The sequence below is a fragment of the Acipenser ruthenus genome, chromosome 41 (assembly GCF_902713425.1).
Source record: "Acipenser ruthenus chromosome 41, fAciRut3.2 maternal haplotype, whole genome shotgun sequence".
In the NCBI taxonomy this organism is placed as follows: Eukaryota; Metazoa; Chordata; class Actinopteri; order Acipenseriformes; family Acipenseridae; genus Acipenser; species Acipenser ruthenus.
This window is the reverse complement of record NC_081229.1, coordinates 4,066,374-4,089,237: the sequence shown is the minus strand read 5'-3', so window position 1 is coordinate 4,089,237 and position 22,864 is coordinate 4,066,374. Positions and strand designations below refer to the sequence as shown.

General features: G+C 47.4%; 1 protein-coding gene across 1 annotated transcript in view; it reads left to right on the top strand.

The window, feature by feature from the left end:
- The window catches only part of LOC117419283 (macrophage mannose receptor 1-like), a 36,842-nt gene extending 14,061 nt beyond the window's left edge, over positions 1-22,781 (top strand). The window contains exons 5-8 of the mRNA XM_059010623.1: positions 125-463; positions 1,610-1,951; positions 21,383-21,733; positions 22,759-22,781. Coding sequence (XP_058866606.1) covers positions 125-463; positions 1,610-1,951; positions 21,383-21,733; positions 22,759-22,781 — 1,055 coding nt within the window. The remainder of the gene's footprint in view (positions 1-124; positions 464-1,609; positions 1,952-21,382; positions 21,734-22,758) is intronic.
- The last annotated feature ends 83 nt before the right edge of the window (positions 22,782-22,864 follow it).

Here is a 22,864-nt window from a genome sequence, read left to right as displayed (position 1 = left end):
GATCATTATTCATAAACTACACCTCATAATGTTAGTCTTGACAATCCAAAGAACATTATATATGCATGGAATGGGCTTATTTGTGATTTGTAATCAATGATATATCATTTTTTTTGTTTTTCAGAATCCTGTACAGACGCCTCCTGCACTATATACCACTTTGTGGCAACTGCTATGAACTGGTCTTCAGCTCAGACATACTGTAGAGATAAATACACAGACCTGGCCACTGTCCACAGCCAAGAGGAAGCAAAGCAATTAGATAATTTAAATATTAGTACCAATGCCTGGATCGGGATGTATCGTGATGTCAGTGAGAACTGGCAGTGGTCCAATGGAGATGAAGTCACCTACAACATGAGACGTGCCAAACTCTTCTGTGCTACAGTCAGTAAAGATAGAGATTGGACCGATTCTGTCTGTCATGATACAAAACATTTCATGTGTTATAACAGTAGTAAAGGTATTTTCTTTTCTGTTATGCTCTCTGTGATGCGGTGTATAGACCCCAAACTAGTAAAACAGGCTTCCAGGGATGTTTAGTACATATCCTGTGTAAAAGGTGCATGTATGTACAGGACAGCATATCACTAGGTTCCTTCTTACAATAAACTAATATCATAAACTGCACTCTGAAAAGGGCTCTGAAGAATACAGTAAGTGTTTGTCTGAGAAAAGCATTGTTCATGTTAAGGTGTAGGTCAGACATTCTCAAGACTTTGAAATAATAACCACTGTACATTGTATTATTTACAGATGCACACACAGGCAGCCATGACCAACAGCGTTGATTCAATATCCCTTAGAACAAGAAGAACTTCAATTAGCTCCATGCTCTGAGTAGTGACACAATCTAGTACTGCACATGAATAACAACAACACCAATTTAACTAACACATATCATTGCATCTCCTCTACTTTACCAGTATTTAAATATGTTCAGGGGTGGACTACCCTGGTACTAGTGGCTGTACTGGGATTATTCTGCTCCGTCTGTACAGTCACTCAGTATAAATCAATTCTGTTACGGGCTTTCTGAATTCTTACTGGATAGCGTCTCTCAGGCTTCTCCGGAGGTTCTTTGTTTGCTACCTGCTCCCTCTAGTGATGCAATTTAGTACTGCACATATAAATGAATAACAAGAACACCCATTTAACTAACACATATCATTACACACATTATTTCAACTTAACTTTGTTTTTTTGATTAAGCTGAACTATATATATATATATATATATATATATATATATATATATATATATATATATATATATATATATATAATAATGCACATGTTTTAAAGGTCATGTTACTTTTTAATAGAATTAATGACTTACTTGTGTAAATAGAGTAACGCAGCATACAGACAGATGCACATCATGTGACTCGCCAGCTTTCAAATCCTGTGCAACACCCACTTGTTTAGCTCCACTTTTCACTCTAAATTGATTAGAAAAAGAAACTGTTTCAATACATACATTTTCTTAAAGAAAAAAAGAAAACAGTATTTTTTTTTTTATTAGCTAATACTAATAACTGTAACAGCAGGAGAGCCAAGACACCTCAGTAACGACAGCTCAATTGATCTTCTGTTTGATACCTTTTCAGAAACCAGCGAGAGATATATCCTGATTGATCAACTGAAAACCTGGTATGAAGCTCAGCAGTACTGTAGAGAACACCACACTGATCTAGTCAGTGTAAAGAATGAGGATGAAAATAACAAAATAAAGGAGAAAGCAAATGGAAATCCTGTCTGGATTGGTCTGTTCAATAACCCCTGGAAGTGGTCGGATGGGGGGGATAATTACACACTTCAGAACTGGTCAGTAAATCAACCTGACAATCATGGAGGCAAAGAGAAATGTGTGACGATTCAAAACAAAAGTAATAAGCTTACATTAAACAATGATCAATGCAGCACAGCACACCCCTTCTTCTGTTATGATGGTAAGGAGCCCTGTTTAATCTATGTTCTTGTTCTTGTTCAAGAGCTGACAGTAACATTTGAGCAGCACAGGGTATAACCCATTTACATTCATTAAATCAGGTTTGCAGTTCATGATAAACTCTTAAAACATTTTTTTTTTTTTTATCAATGTATTCCCATTTTCTCAAAGCACTGCTTAAACTAACAGAACTCTTTAAAAACATTCCTTAAGTTCAATGAATAAGGCTGGGTGTGTTAGTTTTAGATAAGACAGTGATTTCCTGTGCTTGCACCAAAATTACTTTAAGAAAAATGTATACAAACAAATAACAAAGGTTTACCTCCGGCAAAACGCTTTGAATTCGTGGTCAAAACACTCCCTTTCAGGACCAGAACACTATAGCGATGTACGCCGAAAACACTCTCCTCGAAGACCATCATATCAATAAACAGTTTAATACTAATACATAGGCTACATATACCATGTTTTCTAATCACTGCTTAAATAAATAAAACCAGCTACATTTAATACATTTAGCCTATTAGTTTTATTTCGGCAATGTGTTTTGTTGTTAGTAGACTATATATTTTTTCTTCTAAACGTGTGTAATAGTGCTAATATAAATGTGTCTAAACAACACTAAATATGAATGTCATTCTGTATTTGACTAAAAGTGTTAGAGCTATTTCCTATTTAGCTAACTAAACAGAATGTGATTCTGCCTCAGGTTTACTGTTGATATTATGTGCAACATCACAATCCAATCACGTGCAGATGCACTTAAAGGGAACTGTGGAGGAAAGGCTAATTTTCAGACAGTGCCAGCGTTTTTTCATTACAATGTACAAACACAACGTACAACGAAAAGGTGAACCCCAAAATAGACAGCTTCTATCAGTATGTACAGGAGTTACACTTTAGTATGTTAATAACAAGTAGCATTTGTTCTAATATTAATTAAACAAATGTTTTGTTAATTAAAAAAAAAAAAAGTTTTATTAAACAAGATAACATATTCAAAACATGTAGTATGCTTGAAAGATGGTTATCCGTTAGCCATAGATTCCAATTTGCTGTACTCGTGTGTGTGCGTTTCTGGATCTAGTACCGTAGTCGTAGAACATAAGTTGACCGGGAAATAAGTTGATCGCGCAAGCGCAGTAAGGCAAAAGTAGACAAAAGTAAGGCGGGGCTACAGTTTGATTAAAGGGGAGGTTTACTGCATGGCTTTTATTTTTATCTGGTCGTTTTATTCACTGAACTGTATGTTGGTGCGTGTTCGTGCCACTGTCTTTTTGTATGAATTTTAAAATGTGTGATCGACGACTCTTTATACAGTAAAATGTTTTAAACCCCTGTCTTTTTATGTTTCTATAACATCGTTGTCAATCAGATGTAGTTTATGTGTGATCGCAGAGATATTTATTTATATATTAAATTATTTTACACATCAAAATGTTGTCAATCCTTAATCAAAATTAAAATGTTTCAGTAATATAATCTGATGACATGCTGCATCCGTCATATTAGTATGACAATGTCGTATTTTTACATTTTAATATTAGTATAGCTGTAACTTTACTGCAGTTTAGACGTGGCAAAACCACTGCCAGTTAAAAAAAAAAGAATAGTATATACAGTACCTTGATTTGTCTGCATGTCTTATGTTTATTTAAAAAATGGTTCTAGGTTTAGGGTTGTGGTTTTTAAATTGGGATAGGGTGAAGAAAAATAACCACAAATAGCCAGACGAAAGTTTCACTTAGAAAGGAATTGTGTCGTGTGGTCAGGTTGGGAATTAAAAAAAAATCTCTCATGTTGTTTGCACACACTACATTAACATAAATGCCATATTCTTCGTAAATGTGACAATTGTATTCCTTGCAGTAATATATAGTATTACTAAGGGATAAGATTTGTACTATGTAAAAAAAAAAAAGGACCCTGTCAAATCCTCTTGATAGGACAAATACAGAAATGAAAAACGTATGCCATGGTAGATATGATTGCTCGTTATGTCTTACATGGTTGTTTCACTACAGGAATTTATAATGAGGAATAGAGATATATAAAAAAAGACATATATAATGATGAAGAGAGATACCGTATATATGTGTATATCTACATGATTTTAAATCGTGATAATTCACTTTAATTCAATATACTTTATCTCTTTGTCGTTATATGTCTTATTGGTTGTTGCACTACAGGGATTTACCATTTTAAAATGATGCTGATATACAGTAGCCTACATATACTGTATGATCTCTCTCAGAACACAAAATCTTGGTTGATATTGAACTACAGGTATTTACCATGGTTTAGCAAAGACGTTAACTCTTTAGTTTTTAATTAATTAATGTATTGTTTCTTCCCACACTAGTAATTGAAATACATGCACTATGATAACAAGTCTCCTGTTCGTTTTCTGTCCTATTTATACAAAGTACTGTATGTAAAAATAAATGAAAGAACAAATATAAAATAATAATACTGTATAAGCAACGTTTTTCAAGTACATCGTGTGATTGATGTGTCCCGTGGCCTAGTTAGTAATCGCAGCATGGAGCTTCATTTTTTCCATGATTGAAACTCATGCTTTAACTTTTGGACAATCGCTCGCATACCTGCTGTCCATACTGTAGTGCTTCCCAAAACAAAAACACATCCAGAAATGCAAAATAAGGTCAATGCGTAACACATTTTGCTAGTTAACGTTTGTTACACAAACAGAAATACACAATCAGAAATGTACAATCATACAATTCATTTTAAATTATTTATTTGCTGCTAATATATATTACAGCGATATTCACATTCCATTATCTAGCGTAATACTGTCGAATATATCCGATCTACATGTTAATGTAAATTGTACATACAAAAGTCATTTTAAATTATGCATTTTTGTTAGGCTAATATATAGAATCTAAAGCAATATTCACATCATCTTATCTAGCAGCATACTGCCGAATAAATTTGATCTACTAATTGATATAAATTATACTTACAACATTAATTTAAAATTATTTATTGTTCATTAATATATCCGATCAACTTATTTCCTGGCTCGATCTACTTATTTCCTAGCCTAGGCTTGTTTACATTAGAAACAATGGAACTTCCCCTTTAAATTCTAGACCTTGATCAACTTATTTCCCGATCAACTTATTTCCTGGGACACCATGTTTTTTTTTTCTTTAATGTGTAATAGTTAATTTTGGTAATCTTTATTTTTTGGTTTGCGTACAGTACATTTGTACAGTTACAGTTTCTATAGGTAAATTGTTATGTTGGTTAATTCAGTTAGCTTTAGCTGAAAAATGTTTGGGGGAAATACAAATAATTCCATAACGTTAGGTTACCTATAGTAACCCTGGTTCCCTGAAAGAGAAGACGACCACGAACATGACTATGGGATATCCATGCCCATTGGGCAGGTATTCTGAGCTCTCTATATCAGATATATGTCTGTCGTCAACACTTGGTGGTTGTCTGTCACGCTTGGGATGGAGGTGGAATGCATTGAGCCACGCTTGTAGCGGCCGCATGCGAAGTAGACCCAGCTGAATGGCTGATGTGGCTGCAGCCATCAGACCCAGTAGTTTCTGGGACAATACGAGAGTGACCTGCGATCCCTGTTGAAACAAGGAGAGACGCTCTTGGATAGCTGCTACTCTGTTGTCCGACAGGAATGCGCGCATCGTACTGGAGTCCAGCTGGAGCAAGTAAATCGTGCACTGTACCGGTGTAAGCTGACTCTTTGCATCCTGTTCAGTCTGTGTCCTTGTTCAGCTCAGTGTTTTTATCTCAGTCTGTGAGCAGGGACTCAGAGGCCCCGTCCATTGGATCCTACAGTAGCTCTGGCCACCAAATTCATTCACTTCAGATTAATTTAAAGAGTTCTCTATTCAGCCCAAGTCATTTATTTTTGTAAAGCGCCCTGGGATGCTTGCACACGAAGGACACTATATAAATTAAATTGGTATGGTAAACATGTATTTGGTGGTGACAGCAGAAAATACATACCTTTATTAAAATACATTACAGCAATAAAGTTAAAACATGAAATATTATTGTTTTATTCCTCTGCGGATACAGTGTGCTGTGGTGAGAGCAGGAAACACACTTCAATTAAAATGAAGTAGAATAATAAAGTTGAAACTTCTCTACTTTTTTTTTTTTTTACAGATACAACAACCCCATCAGTCCCACCTTCAGCACCAGCCTCTCAAGGTAATCAGTTCAGTGTAATTCACAACCAATCACAGCAATGAGGCTTTAATAAATTATTATGTAGTGCCCTAGACCCGGTCTCATACAATAAAACTAAGGATAGAAGAATTCAAAATGTATATTATGCAATTCAAGCAAAGTAAGCAAACAGTAACAATTCAGATCACTGATTAGATCAATATAGTACCAAGACAACCTAGCACGGCACAGTAATTGTACACTATTGATAGTATTCAATATCAGATAATCATACACAATTGATAACATTCAATAGTAAAGAAAGCACCAAATGGGTTGATGTAATAGTATGGCAAAATATCATAGTACCACAAATAGTAAACAATGATTCATCTTTTAAAACACCAACTAGATTTGTATAAAAACAAAAGTGCAAAGCACAAGCGAAGTCTCAAGGTGCAATAAGTGTTTACAAATATCACTAGTTTAAAAAATATCAATAATCAGACACCCATTTAAATCGGTATCATAGAGAAGAACATCAAAGAGCAATCCTCAGCATTCCCAGATTATAAACTAACTCTTACTAGTGTAGCATTGGCATAATGGCAAATGTTCAGTGAGCAACTTCCACAAAGTTAAATATATATATATTGTGGCAAAGTGCCCCGCCCCTGTGTGCATTTGTGTGTTATGTGTTGTATGTTGCGTGTGTAAATGTTGGTGTATAGTCATTGGTACACGGGATATAAACGGGTCTGTGTTTCACGTGTATTTAAAAAGTGTAGATTTGTATTTAGGCACGAGGAGGGCACAAATCACTTCACGTGCTGGTTAAATGTAATATGTAAGCACGGGGTTGCACAGAATTAATTCACGTGCTGGGATTCAAGTGAATAATTAATTAGTAATTGAATCCCAGCACAACAGTATATATAGAGGCACATTTTCATTCAGTCGGGGTTAGGTGTTCAGAGAGTGGAGAACGGGTGAGAGAGAAGGAGTAAATCAGTAAGATCGTAAAAGTAAAGAGAAGTGTTTTGTTTGTACTCACCGTGTTTGTTTGTCTCTCCGTGCACCGTTTGTTAAGTGTTTAGTCCGTTTTGTTTATATGTTTCTTTTGGCTATAGTGCCGTGTCCTGTTTTTGTGCTGTTTGAAACCTTTTATTTTGTTAATAAACGCTGAGTGCAGCCATTGCACTCAGCTCATCACAACCACTGTCTGTGTGTTTGGATTCCTTTCTGGTCTGACGCCACCCACTCTGGCCGTCTTTGTGACACGTGGTGTCAGAAGAGGGATAGCCGCGCCTCCAAGCGTCAGACCAGGAGGGGTTTTGTTTAAAAAAAAAATATATATATAATGGCAGAAGACGCCACAAAATGGCGGGACTGGTTCCTGGAGAATGCTTGGCTGGAGGCCCAGGCTCTGCCCATAGTCGTTCGGGCCCTGTGGATGATGGACAGTGAGAGATGGGAGGCCTATCAGCAGGAACACACCCCAAACACCTTGGAGGAAGGTGTGGAGTTTCTCCTCAGCTACCTGGAGGCAACGATAAACGGAACAGCAGCCCAGGTAGCAGGACCACCAGCAGAGGAGTACCTGCTGTCCCCATCTCCACCAGCAGAGGGTGAATGCCTGCTGGTTTTGCCTCCACAGCCCAAGCGGGAGGCAGAGACAGATAAAGAGGTGAAGGACAGGGAGGAGGAGTGCCGCCTAAGGGCCAGGCATCCACGGCGATGTAACAAGCCATCGCCGGGGTGCCTCCTCTGCGACCAGGATCACCTGTTCGCCCACTGTCCCTTCCGCAGTTATGGGGAGGAGCCTGAGCGTCCACAGCCCAAGCGGGAGGAGCCTGAGCGTCCACAGCCCAAATGGGAGGAGCCTGAGCGTCCACAGCCCAAGCGGGAGGAGCCCGAACGTCCTACGCCTGAGTGGGAGGAGCCCGAACGTCCTACGCCTGAGTGGGAGGAGCCCGAACGTCCTACGCCTGAGTGGGAGGAGCCCGAACGTCCTACGCCTGAGTGGGGGGAGCCCGAACGTCCACAGCCCAAAAGGGAGGAGTCGGTGCGTCCACAGCCCAACAGGGAGGAGTCGGTGCGTCCACAGCCCAACAGGGAGGAGTCGGTGCGTCCACAGCCCAACAGGGAGGAGTCAGTGCGTCCACAGCCCAACAGGGAGGAGTCGGGGCGTCCACAGCCCAAAAGGGAGGAGTCGGTGCGTCCACAGCCCAAAAAGAGGGAAGTCGGGGCTTCCACAGCCGTAGGACCCAAGCTGCCAGCAGAGGGAGAATGCCTGCTGGTCCCACCTCCACCAGCAGAGGGTGAATACCTGCTGGTGCCGTCCCAAGAGCCAGAAGGGGAGGAGTTACAGGCTCAACCCCCTGAAAATTTTTGGGGGGGAGAAGGGCAGGATGCTGGTGTCCCCCAGCAGCCTCTAGCTATGCTGTTGAAGGCAGCACGGCGCGCACATGCCCAGCCGCCACAGCAGAGGGAGCCAGCACCGCCACAGCCTCCCTCTGAGTGGCCAGCATCAGCCCCATCGCCTCTACCTCCGCCACCTCCACCAGCAGAGGGTGAATACCTGCTGGTTCCACCTCCACCGCAGTGGGAGGACTGCTTGCCCCTCCCACCTCCACCAGCAGAGGGTGAATACCTGCTGGTCCCACCTCCACCAGCAGAGGGTGAATACCTGCTGGTTCCACCACCGCCAGGAGCAGAGGAGCTGGAGCTGCCTCTGCCTCCACCACCGCCAGGAGCAGAGGAGCTGGAGCTGCCTCTGCCTCCACCACCGCCAGGAGCAGAGGAGCTGGAGCTGCCTCTGCCTCCACCACCGCCAGGAGCAGAGGAGCTGGAGCTGCCTCTGCCTCCGCCACCGCCCGGAGCAGAGGAGCAGGAGCTGCCTCTGCTGCCCGTACCTCCGCAGGGAGTACGGTGGCCGGAGCCCCAGAAAGGGGAGCTGCCGGCCACGAAGAAGGGGGAGGAGGTCTGGAGACCACCAACCCCAGCAGCAGTTTCGCTGCCGGAGATCGTGGGGGAGGTCAGGAGACCTGCTCCCACTGCAGCAGTTTCGCTGCCGGAGATCGTGGGGGAGGTCTGGAGACCTGCTCCCACTGCAGCAGTTTCGCTGCCGGAGATCGTGGGGGAGGTCAGGAGACCTGCTCCCGCTGCAGCAGTTTCGCTGCCGGAGATCGTGGGGGAGGTCAGGAGACCTGCTCCCACTGCAGCTTCTTCGCTGCCGGCAGTACTGTGGTCGGAGCCCCACCAAAGGGAGCTACCGGCTACAAAGACAGGGGGAGAGGTCAGGAGACCACTTTCCCCAGCAGCAGTTTCGCTGCAGGAGCAAACCAACAGGCTGTCAGCCGTGCCACTACCGGCAGGGGTGCTGACAGCATGGCCAGCCATGGGCCCACTGAAGCCTCCCTTCCCAGCCCGAGACTTTGGCCTGGACTACTGGGTATTTAAGGGGGGAGGTGGCCGTTGAGGCCATGTGTGCTGCGCACAAGGGGGGGTATATGTGGCAAAGTGCCCCGCCCCTGTGTGCATTTGTGTGTTATGTGTTGTATGTTGCGTGTGTAAATGTTGGTGTATAGTCATTGGTACACGGGATATAAACGGGTCTGTGTTTCACGTGTATTTAAAAAGTGTAGATTTGTATTTAGGCACGAGGAGGGCACAAATCACTTCACGTGCTGGTTAAATGTAATATGTAAGCACGGGGTTGCACAGAATTAATTCACGTGCTGGGATTCAAGTGAATAATTAATTAGTAATTGAATCCCAGCACAACAGTATATATAGAGGCACATTTTCATTCAGTCGGGGTTAGGTGTTCAGAGAGTGGAGAACGGGTGAGAGAGAAGGAGTAAATCAGTAAGATCGTAAAAGTAAAGAGAAGTGTTTTGTTTGTACTCACCGTGTTTGTTTGTCTCTCCGTGCACCGTTTGTTAAGTGTTTAGTCCGTTTTGTTTATATGTTTCTTTTGGCTATAGTGCCGTGTCCTGTTTTTGTGCTGTTTGAAACCTTTTATTTTGTTAATAAACGCTGAGTGCAGCCATTGCACTCAGCTCATCACAACCACTGTCTGTGTGTTTGGATTCCTTTCTGGTCTGACGCCACCCACTCTGGCCGTCTTTGTGACACGTGGTGTCAGAAGAGGGATAGCCGCGCCTCCAAGCGTCAGACCAGGAGGGGTTTTGTTTAAAAAAAAAAATATATATATAATGGCAGAAGACGCCACAAAATGGCGGGACTGGTTCCTGGAGAATGCTGGGCTGGAGGCCCAGGCTCTGCCCATAGTCGTTCGGGCCCTGTGGATGATGGACAGTGAGAGATGGGAGGCCTATCAGCAGGAACACACCCCAAACACCTTGGAGGAAGGTGTGGAGTTTCTCCTCAGCTACCTGGAGGAAACGATAAACGGAACAGCAGCCCAGGTAGCAGGACCACCAGCAGAGGAGTACCTGCTGTCCCCATCTCCACCAGCAGAGGGTGAATGCCTGCTGGTTTTGCCTCCACAGCCCAAGCGGGAGGCAGAGACAGATAAAGAGGTGAAGGACAGGGAGGAGGAGTGCCGCCTAAGGGCCAGGCATCCACGGCGATGTAACAAGCCATCGCCGGGGTGCCTCCTCTGCGACCAGGATCACCTGTTCGCCCACTGTCCCTTCCGCAGTTATGGGGAGGAGCCTGAGCGTCCACAGCCCAAGCGGGAGGAGCCTGAGCATCCACAGCCCAAATGGGAGGAGCCTGAGCGTCCACAGCCCAAGCGGGAGGAGCCCGAACGTCCTACGCCTGAGTGGGAGGAGCCCGAACGTCCTACGCCTGAGTGGGAGGAGCCCGAACGTCCTACGCCTGAGTGGGAGGAGCCCGAACGTCCTACGCCTGAGTGGGGGGAGCCCGAACGTCCACAGCCCAAAAGGGAGGAGTCGGTGCGTCCACAGCCCAACAGGGAGGAGTCGGTGCGTCCACAGCCCAACAGGGAGGAGTCGGTGCGTCCACAGCCCAACAGGGAGGAGTCAGTGCGTCCACAGCCCAACAGGGAGGAGTCGGGGCGTCCACAGCCCAAAAGGGAGGAGTCGGTGCGTCCACAGCCCAAAAAGAGGGAAGTCGGGGCTTCCACAGCCGTAGGACCCAAGCTGCCAGCAGAGGGAGAATGCCTGCTGGTCCCACCTCCACCAGCAGAGGGTGAATACCTGCTGGTGCCATCCCAAGAGCCAGAAGGGGAGGAGTTACAGGCTCAACCCCCTGAAAATTTTTGGGGGGGAGAAGGGCAGGATGCTGGTGTCCCCCAGCAGCCTCTAGCTATGCTGTTGAAGGCAGCACGGCGCGCACATGCCCAGCCGCCACAGCAGAGGGAGCCAGCACCGCCACAGCCTCCCTCTGAGTGGCCAGCATCAGCCCCATCGCCTCTACCTCCGCCACCTCCACCAGCAGAGGGTGAATACCTGCTGGTTCCACCTCCACCGCAGTGGGAGGACTGCTTGCCCCTCCCACCTCCACCAGCAGAGGGTGAATACCTGCTGGTCCCACCTCCACCAGCAGAGGGTGAATACCTGCTGGTTCCACCACCGCCAGGAGCAGAGGAGCTGGAGCTGCCTCTGCCTCCACCACCGCCAGGAGCAGAGGAGCTGGAGCTGCCTCTGCCTCCACCACCGCCAGGAGCAGAGGAGCTGGAGCTGCCTCTGCCTCCACCACCGCCAGGAGCAGAGGAGCTGGAGCTGCCTCTGCCTCCGCCACCGCCCGGAGCAGAGGAGCAGGAGCTGCCTCTGCTGCCCGTACCTCCGCAGGGAGTACGGTGGCCGGAGCCCCAGAAAGGGGAGCTGCCGGCCACGAAGAAGGGGGAGGGGGTCTGGAGACCACCAACCCCAGCAGCAGTTTCGCTGCCGGAGATCGTGGGGGAGGTCAGGAGACCTGCTCCCACTGCAGCAGTTTCGCTGCCGGAGATCGTGGGGGAGGTCTGGAGACCTGCTCCCACTGCAGCAGTTTCGCTGCCGGAGATCGTGGGGGAGGTCAGGAGACCTGCTCCCGCTGCAGCAGTTTCGCTGCCGGAGATCGTGGGGGAGGTCAGGAGACCTGCTCCCACTGCAGCTTCTTCGCTGCCGGCAGTACTGTGGTCGGAGCCCCACCAAAGGGAGCTACCGGCTACAAAGACAGGGGGAGAGGTCAGGAGACCACTTTCCCCAGCAGCAGTTTCGCTGCAGGAGCAAACCAACAGGCTGTCAGCCGTGCCACTACCGGCAGGGGTGCTGACAGCATGGCCAGCCATGGGCCCACTGAAGCCTCCCTTCCCAGCCCGAGACTTTGGCCTGGACTACTGGGTATTTAAGGGGGGAGGTGGCCGTTGAGGCCATGTGTGCTGCGCACAAGGGGGGGTATATGTGGCAAAGTGCCCCGCCCCTGTGTGCATTTGTGTGTTATGTGTTGTATGTTGCGTGTGTAAATGTTGGTGTATAGTCATTGGTACACGGGATATAAACGGGTCTGTGTTTCACGTGTATTTAAAAAGTGTAGATTTGTATTTAGGCACGAGGAGGGCACAAATCACTTCACGTGCTGGTTAAATGTAATATGTAAGCACGGGGTTGCACAGAATTAATTCACGTGCTGGGATTCAAGTGAATAATTAATTAGTAATTGAATCCCAGCACAACAGTATATATAGAGGCACATTTTCATTCAGTCGGGGTTAGGTGTTCAGAGAGTGGAGAACGGGTGAGAGAGAAGGAGTAAATCAGTAAGATCGTAAAAGTAAAGAGAAGTGTTTTGTTTGTACTCACCGTGTTTGTTTGTCTCTCCGTGCACCGTTTGTTAAGTGTTTAGTCCGTTTTGTTTATATGTTTCTTTTGGCTATAGTGCCGTGTCCTGTTTTTGTGCTGTTTGAAACCTTTTATTTTGTTAATAAACGCTGAGTGCAGCCATTGCACTCAGCTCATCACAACCACTGTCTGTGTGTTTGGATTCCTTTCTGGTCTGACGCCACCCACTCTGGCCGTCTTTGTGACACGTGGTGTCAGAAGAGGGATAGCCGCGCCTCCAAGCGTCAGACCAGGAGGGGTTTTGTTTAAAAAAAAAAATATATATATAATGGCAGAAGACGCCACAAAATGGCGGGACTGGTTCCTGGAGAATGCTGGGCTGGAGGCCCAGGCTCTGCCCATAGTCGTTCGGGCCCTGTGGATGATGGACAGTGAGAGATGGGAGGCCTATCAGCAGGAACACACCCCAAACACCTTGGAGGAAGGTGTGGAGTTTCTCCTCAGCTACCTGGAGGCAACGATAAACAGAACAGCAGCCCAGGTAGCAGGACCACCAGCAGAGGAGTACCTGCTGTCCCCATCTCCACCAGCAGAGGGTGAATGCCTGCTGGTTTTGCCTCCACAGCCCAAGCGGGAGGCAGAGACAGATAAAGAGGTGAAGGACAGGGAGGAGGAGTGCCGCCTAAGGGCCAGGCATCCACGGCGATGTAACAAGCCATCGCCGGGGTGCCTCCTCTGCGACCAGGATCACCTGTTCGCCCACTGTCCCTTCCGCAGTTATGGGGAGGAGCCTGAGCGTCCACAGCCCAAGCGGGAGGAGCCTGAGCGTCCACAGCCCAAGCGGGAGGAGCCTGAGCGTCCACAGCCCAAATGGGAGGAGCCTGAGCGTCCACAGCCCAAGCGGGAGGAGCCCGAACGTCCTACGCCTGAGTGGGAGGAGCCCGAACGTCCTACGCCTGAGTGGGAGGAGCCCGAACGTCCTACGCCTGAGTGGGAGGAGCCCGAACGTCCTACGCCTGAGTGGGGGGAGCCCGAACGTCCACAGCCCAAAAGGGAGGAGTCGGTGCGTCCACAGCCCAACAGGGAGGAGTCGGTGCGTCCACAGCCCAACAGGGAGGAGTCGGTGCGTCCACAGCCCAACAGGGAGGAGTCAGTGCGTCCACAGCCCAACAGGGAGGAGTCGGGGCGTCCACAGCCCAAAAGGGAGGAGTCGGTGCGTCCACAGCCCAAAAAGAGGGAAGTCGGGGCTTCCACAGCCGTAGGACCCAAGCTGCCAGCAGAGGGAGAATGCCTGCTGGTCCCACCTCCACCAGCAGAGGGTGAATACCTGCTGGTGCCGTCCCAAGAGCCAGAAGGGGAGGAGTTACAGGCTCAACCCCCTGAAAATTTTTGGGGGGGAGAAGGGCAGGATGCTGGTGTCCCCCAGCAGCCTCTAGCTATGCTGTTGAAGGCAGCACAGCGCGCACATGCCCAGCCGCCACAGCAGAGGGAGCCAGCACCGCCACAGCCTCCCTCTGAGTGGCCAGCATCAGCCCCATCGCCTCTACCTCCGCCACCTCCACCAGCAGAGGGTGAATACCTGCTGGTTCCACCTCCACCGCAGTGGGAGGACTGCTTGCCCCTCCCACCTCCACCAGCAGAGGGTGAATACCTGCTGGTCCCACCTCCACCAGCAGAGGGTGAATACCTGCTGGTTCCACCACCGCCAGGAGCAGAGGAGCTGGAGCTGCCTCTGCCTCCACCACCGCCAGGAGCAGAGGAGCTGGAGCTGCCTCTGCCTCCACCACCGCCAGGAGCAGAGGAGCTGGAGCTGCCTCTGCCTCCACCACCGCCAGGAGCAGAGGAGCTGGAGCTGCCTCTGCCTCCGCCACCGCCCGGAGCAGAGGAGCAGGAGCTGCCTCTGCTGCCCGTACCTCCGCAGGGAGTATGGTGGCCGGAGCCCCAGAAAGGGGAGCTGCCGGCCACGAAGAAGGGGGAGGAGGTCTGGAGACCACCAACCCCAGCAGCAGTTTCGCTGCCGGAGATCGTGGGGGAGGTCAGGAGACCTGCTCCCACTGCAGCAGTTTCGCTGCCGGAGATCGTGGGGGAGGTCTGGAGACCTGCTCCCACTGCAGCAGTTTCGCTGCCGGAGATCGTGGGGGAGGTCAGGAGACCTGCTCCCACTGCAGCTTCTTCGCTGCCGGCAGTACTGTGGTCGGAGCCCCACCAAAGGGAGCTACCGGCTACAAAGACAGGGGGAGAGGTCAGGAGACCACTTTCCCCAGCAGCAGTTTCGCTGCAGGAGCAAACCAACAGGCTGTCAGCCGTGCCACTACCGGCAGGGGTGCTGACAGCATGGCCAGCCATGGGCCCACTGAAGCCTCCCTTCCCAGCCCGAGACTTTGGCCTGGACTGCTGGGTATTTAAGGGGGGAGGTGGCCGTTGAGGCCATGTGTGCTGCGCACAAGGGGGGGTATATGTGGCAAAGTGCCCCGCCCCTGTGTGCATTTGTGTGTTATGTGTTGTATGTTGCGTGTGTAAATGTTGGTGTATAGTCATTGGTACACGGGATATAAACGGGTCTGTGTTTCACGTGTATTTAAAAAGTGTAGATTTGTATTTAGGCACGAGGAGGGCACAAATCACTTCACGTGCTGGTTAAATGTAATATGTAAGCACGGGGTTGCACAGAATTAATTCACGTGCTGGGATTCAAGTGAATAATTAATTAGTAATTGAATCCCAGCACAACAGTATATATAGAGGCACATTTTCATTCAGTCGGGGTTAGGTGTTCAGAGAGTGGAGAACGGGTGAGAGAGAAGGAGTAAATCAGTAAGATCGTAAAAGTAAAGAGAAGTGTTTTGTTTGTACTCACCGTGTTTGTTTGTCTCTCCGTGCACCGTTTGTTAAGTGTTTAGTCCGTTTTGTTTATATGTTTCTTTTGGCTATAGTGCCGTGTCCTGTTTTTGTGCTGTTTGAAACCTTTTATTTTGTTAATAAACGCTGAGTGCAGCCATTGCACTCAGCTCATCACAACCACTGTCTGTGTGTTTGGATTCCTTTCTGGTCTGACGCCACCCACTCTGGCCGTCTTTGTGACACGTGGTGTCAGAAGAGGGATAGCCGCGCCTCCAAGCGTCAGACCAGGAGGGGTTTTGTTTAAAAAAAAAAATATATATATAATGGCAGAAGACGCCACAAAATGGCGGGACTGGTTCCTGGAGAATGCTGGGCTGGAGGCCCAGGCTCTGCCCATAGTCGTTCGGGCCCTGTGGATGATGGACAGTGAGAGATGGGAGGCCTATCAGCAGGAACACACCCCAAACACCTTGGAGGAAGGTGTGGAGTTTCTCCTCAGCTACCTGGAGGCAACGATAAACAGAACAGCAGCCCAGGTAGCAGGACCACCAGCAGAGGAGTACCTGCTGTCCCCATCTCCACCAGCAGAGGGTGAATGCCTGCTGGTTTTGCCTCCACAGCCCAAGCGGGAGGCAGAGACAGATAAAGAGGTGAAGGACAGGGAGGAGGAGTGCCGCCTAAGGGCCAGGCATCCACGGCGATGTAACAAGCCATCGCCGGGGTGCCTCCTCTGCGACCAGGATCACCTGTTCGCCCACTGTCCCTTCCGCAGTTATGGGGAGGAGCCTGAGCGTCCACAGCCCAAGCGGGAGGAGCCTGAGCGTCCACAGCCCAAGCGGGAGGAGCCTGAGCGTCCACAGCCCAAATGGGAGGAGCCTGAGCGTCCACAGCCCAAGCGGGAGGAGCCCGAACGTCCTACGCCTGAGTGGGAGGAGCCCGAACGTCCTACGCCTGAGTGGGAGGAGCCCGAACGTCCTACGCCTGAGTGGGAGGAGCCCGAACGTCCTACGCCTGAGTGGGGGGAGCCCGAACGTCCACAGCCCAAAAGGGAGGAGTCGGTGCGTCCACAGCCCAACAGGGAGGAGTCGGTGCGTCCAGAGCCCAACAGGGAGGAGTCGGTGCGTCCACAGCCCAACAGGGAGGAGTCAGTGCGTCCACAGCCCAACAGGGAGGAGTCGGGGCGTCCACAGCCCAAAAGGGAGGAGTCGGTGCGTCCACAGCCCAAAAAGAGGGAAGTCGGGGCTTCCACAGCCGTAGGACCCAAGCTGCCAGCAGAGGGAGAATGCCTGCTGGTCCCACCTCCACCAGCAGAGGGTGAATACCTGCTGGTGCCGTCCCAAGAGCCAGAAGGGGAGGAGTTACAGGCTCAACCCCCTGAAAATTTTTGGGGGGGAGAAAGGCAGGATGCTGGTGTCCCCCAGCAGCCTCTAGCTATGCTGTTGAAGGCAGCACAGCGCGCACATGCCCAGCCGCCACAGCAGAGGGAGCCAGCACCGCCACAGCCTCCCTCTGAGTGGCCAGCATCAGCCCCATCGCCTCTACCTCCGCCACCTCCACCAGCAGAGGGTGAATACCTGCTGGTTCCACCTCCACCGCAGTGGGAGGACTGCTTGCCCCTCCCACCTCCACCAGCAGAGGGTGAATACCTGCTGGTCCCACCTCCACCAGCAGAGGGTGAATACCTGCTGGTTCCACCACCGCCAGGAGCAGAGGAGCTGGAGCTGCCTCTGCCTCCACCACCGCCAGGAGCAGAGGAGCTGGAGCTGCCTCTGCCTCCACCACCGCCAGGAGCAGAGGAGCTGGAGCTGCCTCTGCCTCCACCACCGCCAGGAGCAGAGGAGCTGGAGCTGCCTCTGCCTCCGCCACCGCCCGGAGCAGAGGAGCAGGAGCTGCCTCTGCTGCCCGTACCTCCGCAGGGAGTATGGTGGCCGGAGCCCCAGAAAGGGGAGCTGCCGGCCACGAAGAAGGGGGAGGAGGTCTGGAGACCACCAACCCCAGCAGCAGTTTCGCTGCCGGAGATCGTGGGGGAGGTCAGGAGACCTGCTCCCACTGCAGCAGTTTCGCTGCCGGAGATCGTGGGGGAGGTCTGGAGACCTGCTCCCACTGCAGCAGTTTCGCTGCCGGAGATCGTGGGGGAGGTCAGGAGACCTGCTCCCACTGCAGCTTCTTCGCTGCCGGCAGTACTGTGGTCGGAGCCCCACCAAAGGGAGCTACCGGCTACAAAGACAGGGGGAGAGGTCAGGAGACCACTTTCCCCAGCAGCAGTTTCGCTGCAGGAGCAAACCAACAGGCTGTCAGCCGTGCCACTACCGGCAGGGGTGCTGACAGCATGGCCAGCCATGGGCCCACTGAAGCCTCCCTTCCCAGCCCGAGACTTTGGCCTGGACTGCTGGGTATTTAAGGGGGGAGGTGGCCGTTGAGGCCATGTGTGCTGCGCACAAGGGGGGGTATATGTGGCAAAGTGCCCCGCCCCTGTGTGCATTTGTGTGTTATGTGTTGTATGTTGCGTGTGTAAATGTTGGTGTATAGTCATTGGTACACGGGATATAAACGGGTCTGTGTTTCACGTGTATTTAAAAAGTGTAGATTTGTATTTAGGCACGAGGAGGGCACAAATCACTTCACGTGCTGGTTAAATGTAATATGTAAGCACGGGGTTGCACAGAATTAATTCACGTGCTGGGATTCAAGTGAATAATTAATTAGTAATTGAATCCCAGCACAACAGTATATATAGAGGCACATTTTCATTCAGTCGGGGTTAGGTGTTCAGAGAGTGGAGAACGGGTGAGAGAGAAGGAGTAAATCAGTAAGATCGTAAAAGTAAAGAGAAGTGTTTTGTTTGTACTCACCGTGTTTGTTTGTCTCTCCGTGCACCGTTTGTTAAGTGTTTAGTCCGTTTTGTTTATATGTTTTTTTTGGCTATAGTGCCGTGTCCTGTTTTTGTGCTGTTTGAAACCTTTTATTTTGTTAATAAACGCTGAGTGCAGCCATTGCACTCAGCTCATCACAACCACTGTCTGTGTGTTTGGATTCCTTTCTGGTCTGACGCCACCCACTCTGGCTGTCTTTGTGACAATATCTATAAAAAAAAACAAAAAAAAACACACACATACAATCAGAAAAACTGAAAGAAACCATAAAATGAAAAACACTTCCAAGAAAACAGTATAGTGGAAACAATGATTGGTGCTCACTAAAATGAAAGCAAAAAAGACAATTAAGATACTTATTAGTTTTTCTATCAAAATTCAGTCTAAACGCATTCAAATTACTTTAATGCTTCAAAATTAAGTGAATATACATTTTACAAACAAATACCATCGAAATAAAGCACTGTGCTGTCGTGCACATATTATATCATTACATTCTCTTAAGAAATACCTTTATAGAATTTGAACCTTATAAAATACTTGTAAAAATAAATTGCATTACTTTGCAACACATTACAGATATATGATAAAATAAATGGAACCCAAAATCATCCCCAGGAATCATACAATATTAAACTAAAAACGTACCAAAATTACTTTTAAAAAATGTATAGAAAAAAATAAGAACAAAGGTTTACCTCAGGCAAAACGTGGTTGTGTAGATCTAGACGACACTCACTGCACAGCCTGCCCTACAAATTACCAATACAACAATAAACAACAAATCCACACAAAACAACAAAGATAAATACATACTGGGAGCAGGCGATACAAACAAGCTTACCAACTTTAGCAGAACGGGAGAATTTTGATTCCTTTCTTTTACCAAGGCAAACCACAACAGCGTCCTAGTCTCATCCAGTGTTCAATCCTGTTTGCTAGAAATGCTATCCTGCCTGCTGCAGCCCACCTTCTTTCTTTTTTTACAGATCCACAACCCTCAAACTCAGCTTCAACACCGGCCTCTCCAGGTATGTGCAGTTTGTACAGTGGAGTAGTGATGTAGGACTCCCAACACACTCCCCAGTATAAAACATGAGTGTTTGAATGTAAGTTGATAACACTCTAGAGTGTAATGAGCGTACGATCAATACACTCTGCTGCGCTTTGAATTCGTGTTCAAAACACTCCCTTTCAGGACCAGAACAGCGTTTTTTCATTACAATATATAAACACAACGTACAACGAAAAGGTGAGCCCCAAAATAGACAGCTTCTATCAGTATGTACAGGAGTTACACTTTAGTATGTTAATAACAAGTAGCATTTGTTCTAATATTAATTAAACATATTTTTTGTTAATTAACAAAAAAAAGTTTTATTAAAGAAGATAACATATTCAAAAGATGTAGCATGCTTGAAAGAAGGTCATCCGTTAGCCATAGATGCCAATTTTCTGTATTCGCGTGTGTGTGTGTGTGTGTGTGTGTGTGCGTGTGTGCGTGCGTTTCTGGATCTAGTACCGTGTTTTTTTCTTTAATGTGTATATAGTTAATTTTGGTAATCTTTATTTTTTGGTTGGCGTACAGTACATTTGTACACTAGTACTTGTTTATTTGTATAGAAGATGTCACCCCAACCCCCTTTTGCTCACACATTGACATATGGACAGGTTTTTCTACATGGGAACCGAAATCCGAAACGAAATTCCCGGTTCTAATGACAGATACCCGGTTCGGTCCCGATTCCAAATATCTCAACAAATGCACATCACTACAGTGGAGTTTGTCCAATCTGATTCTCATCTACCACCATTTGCCATGTGTCATGTGATCTTCTAGAGTAAGCTGTGTGAGAGTTGCAGATACCAGCAGGTATAACTCAGAACTCAAGCTCAACAGTACTGTAGAAAAAACCACACAGCCTTGTCAGTGTAAAGAATGCGTGTGAAAATGAGGAAATACAGAATAATGTAAAGGGAGATTCTGTAAAACATAAACATTCAGAACCTTTTAAAAAAATCAGCCTGGGAGCTATGGAGGCAAAGAGAAATGTGTGCTGATTAAACACGACAGTAATACACTTAAATAGAACGATGGTCCATGTAGCACAGAGTATCCATTCTTGTGCTATGACGATAAGGAGCCCTGTTTAATCTTAGAACATAAGAACATAAGAAAGTTTACAAATGAGAGGAGGCCATTCAGCCCATCTTGCTCGTTTGGTTGTTAGTAGCTTATTGATCCCAGAATCTCATCAAGCAGCTTCTTGAAGGATCCCAGGGTGTCAGCTTCAACAACATTACTGGGGAGTTGGTTCCAGACAATTCTCTGTAAAAAGTGCCTCCTATTTTCTGTTTTGAATGCCCCTTTATCTAATCTCCATTTGTGACCCCTGGTCCTTGTTTCTTTTTTCAGGTCAAAAAAGTCCCCTGGGTCGACATTGCCTACACCTTTTAGGATTTTGAATGTTTGAATCAGATCGCCGCGTAGTCTTCTTTGTTCAAGACTGAATAGATTCAATTCTTTTAGGCTGTCTGCATACGACATGCCTTTTAAACCCTTTTAGAAGCTGAGAGTACCCTTTAAGCAGGACGGCATAGCCCATTTACATTACTTAAATCAAGTTTGCAGTTCACGATAACCTTTTAAAACTTTTTAAAATCAATTTAGTCTCATTTTTTTCAAAGCACTTTTTAAACTAACAGAACTCTTTAAAAAAAAAAAAAACATTCCTTAAGTACAACGAATAAAGCTCTGTTTTATAAGACAGTGGTTTCTTGTGCTTGCAGATGGCAAGAAGCTGTTCCTTGTGAACGAGAATAAAACCTGGGAGGAAGCCGTGGAGTACTGCAGATCCAACTACACTGATCTGGTCAGCATCGAGTCAGAGCAGGAGCTCCAGAGGGTTTCCCAAGAGGCTAACAAGGCCAGCTCTTCACATGTCTGGCTCGGGCTGCTGCAGAGCTGTACCTTTGGCTTCTGGTACTGGGTGGACGGAGCCCAGTCCTGTTATGATAACTGGGCTCAAGAACCCCGATGCCAGTCTGGGTGTAACCAGTGTGGAGTCATGACTGCAAGGAACGGGTCAAAATGGACTGAAAAACCCTGCACTGAGAGGTTCAACTTCATCTGCTACAACGGTAAATGGCCTGGTTTTGTATTTTGAAAGGTGAAGAACAAGGTCTGGTGCAACCCTGAGGGATATTCCAGCCTTCACTCTGTCACTGTGCTTAATTAGACCTTTTAAATTATTTTCAGCTCTTAAACAGTTGCAGAGTCAAGTTACTTATAAAATGTTAAAGCTAAGTTGAAATCTGCAACTGTTTAAGAGCTGAAAACAAGTAAAAAGCTCTAATTAAGCAAAGGATCAGTTCAATTAAGGGTATAGCTGATTGAGAGCTCAGTTGGAATGAAAGCCAGCAGACACAGGGGGTCCCCAGAACCGAGTTTTGAGAAGCCCTGCTCTAGCTGGTCATCATCGAACATGTATTGTGTTTGACAAGGCACCATTTCATGAGGTTCCGTGACTTGGCTAAAGTGTGGCTCTCATTGCACCTACAGTATTACGACATTAAGAACGCATTTAATAAAAAAGCTTATGAGCCACAAACTGCAAGAATAAACAGGCTCACAGTGTATTAAGTATGTGTACACCTGTCACAAACAAGATGAATAGCAAAAACACAGATCTACATTTCTGATTTAAAAAACGGTACTTTGTAACTAGTTTATTGATGTCTATTTGATGTCTAGTATAGATAAGTATAGATAACTGGCTGGCCTTTCTCAGGCATCCTACTGACCAGCTAAGCACACAGAACAGGTTACAGTTTGGTTCCAGACACTGTTAATCAGGGTCCTCAGTGTGTACTTACTGGTGCTGAGGTTACCTTGACAACAGTCGGCCCACTCAAGGATTTTCTTTTGAGTTAAATATAAAATAGACAAAAAACAGCTAAATGTTCCAAAATCGAGGGAACTAGCCGCCTATCTGCGTGTTTAATAAATCACACGGATAGAGATGGAATTACTGTAAATAATTCAGAACCAATTGCAGGTACTGCATTTGAAAACTCGCTTTCTATAAAGCTTGTGCAGGTGTTGGTGTTGGTTTTCTTTGATGGAATCTGTGTTTATTTTTCATGAAGTCTTGTTTCTCCCCCAGGTACAACTGGTTCTTCTCACTGAAGGCTCTCAGTGCTACAGCTTCTGCAGCAGAATCAGCTTCTTCCTGTCAGGCTGCCTGCCATTGCTTCATGGGGACGAATGGC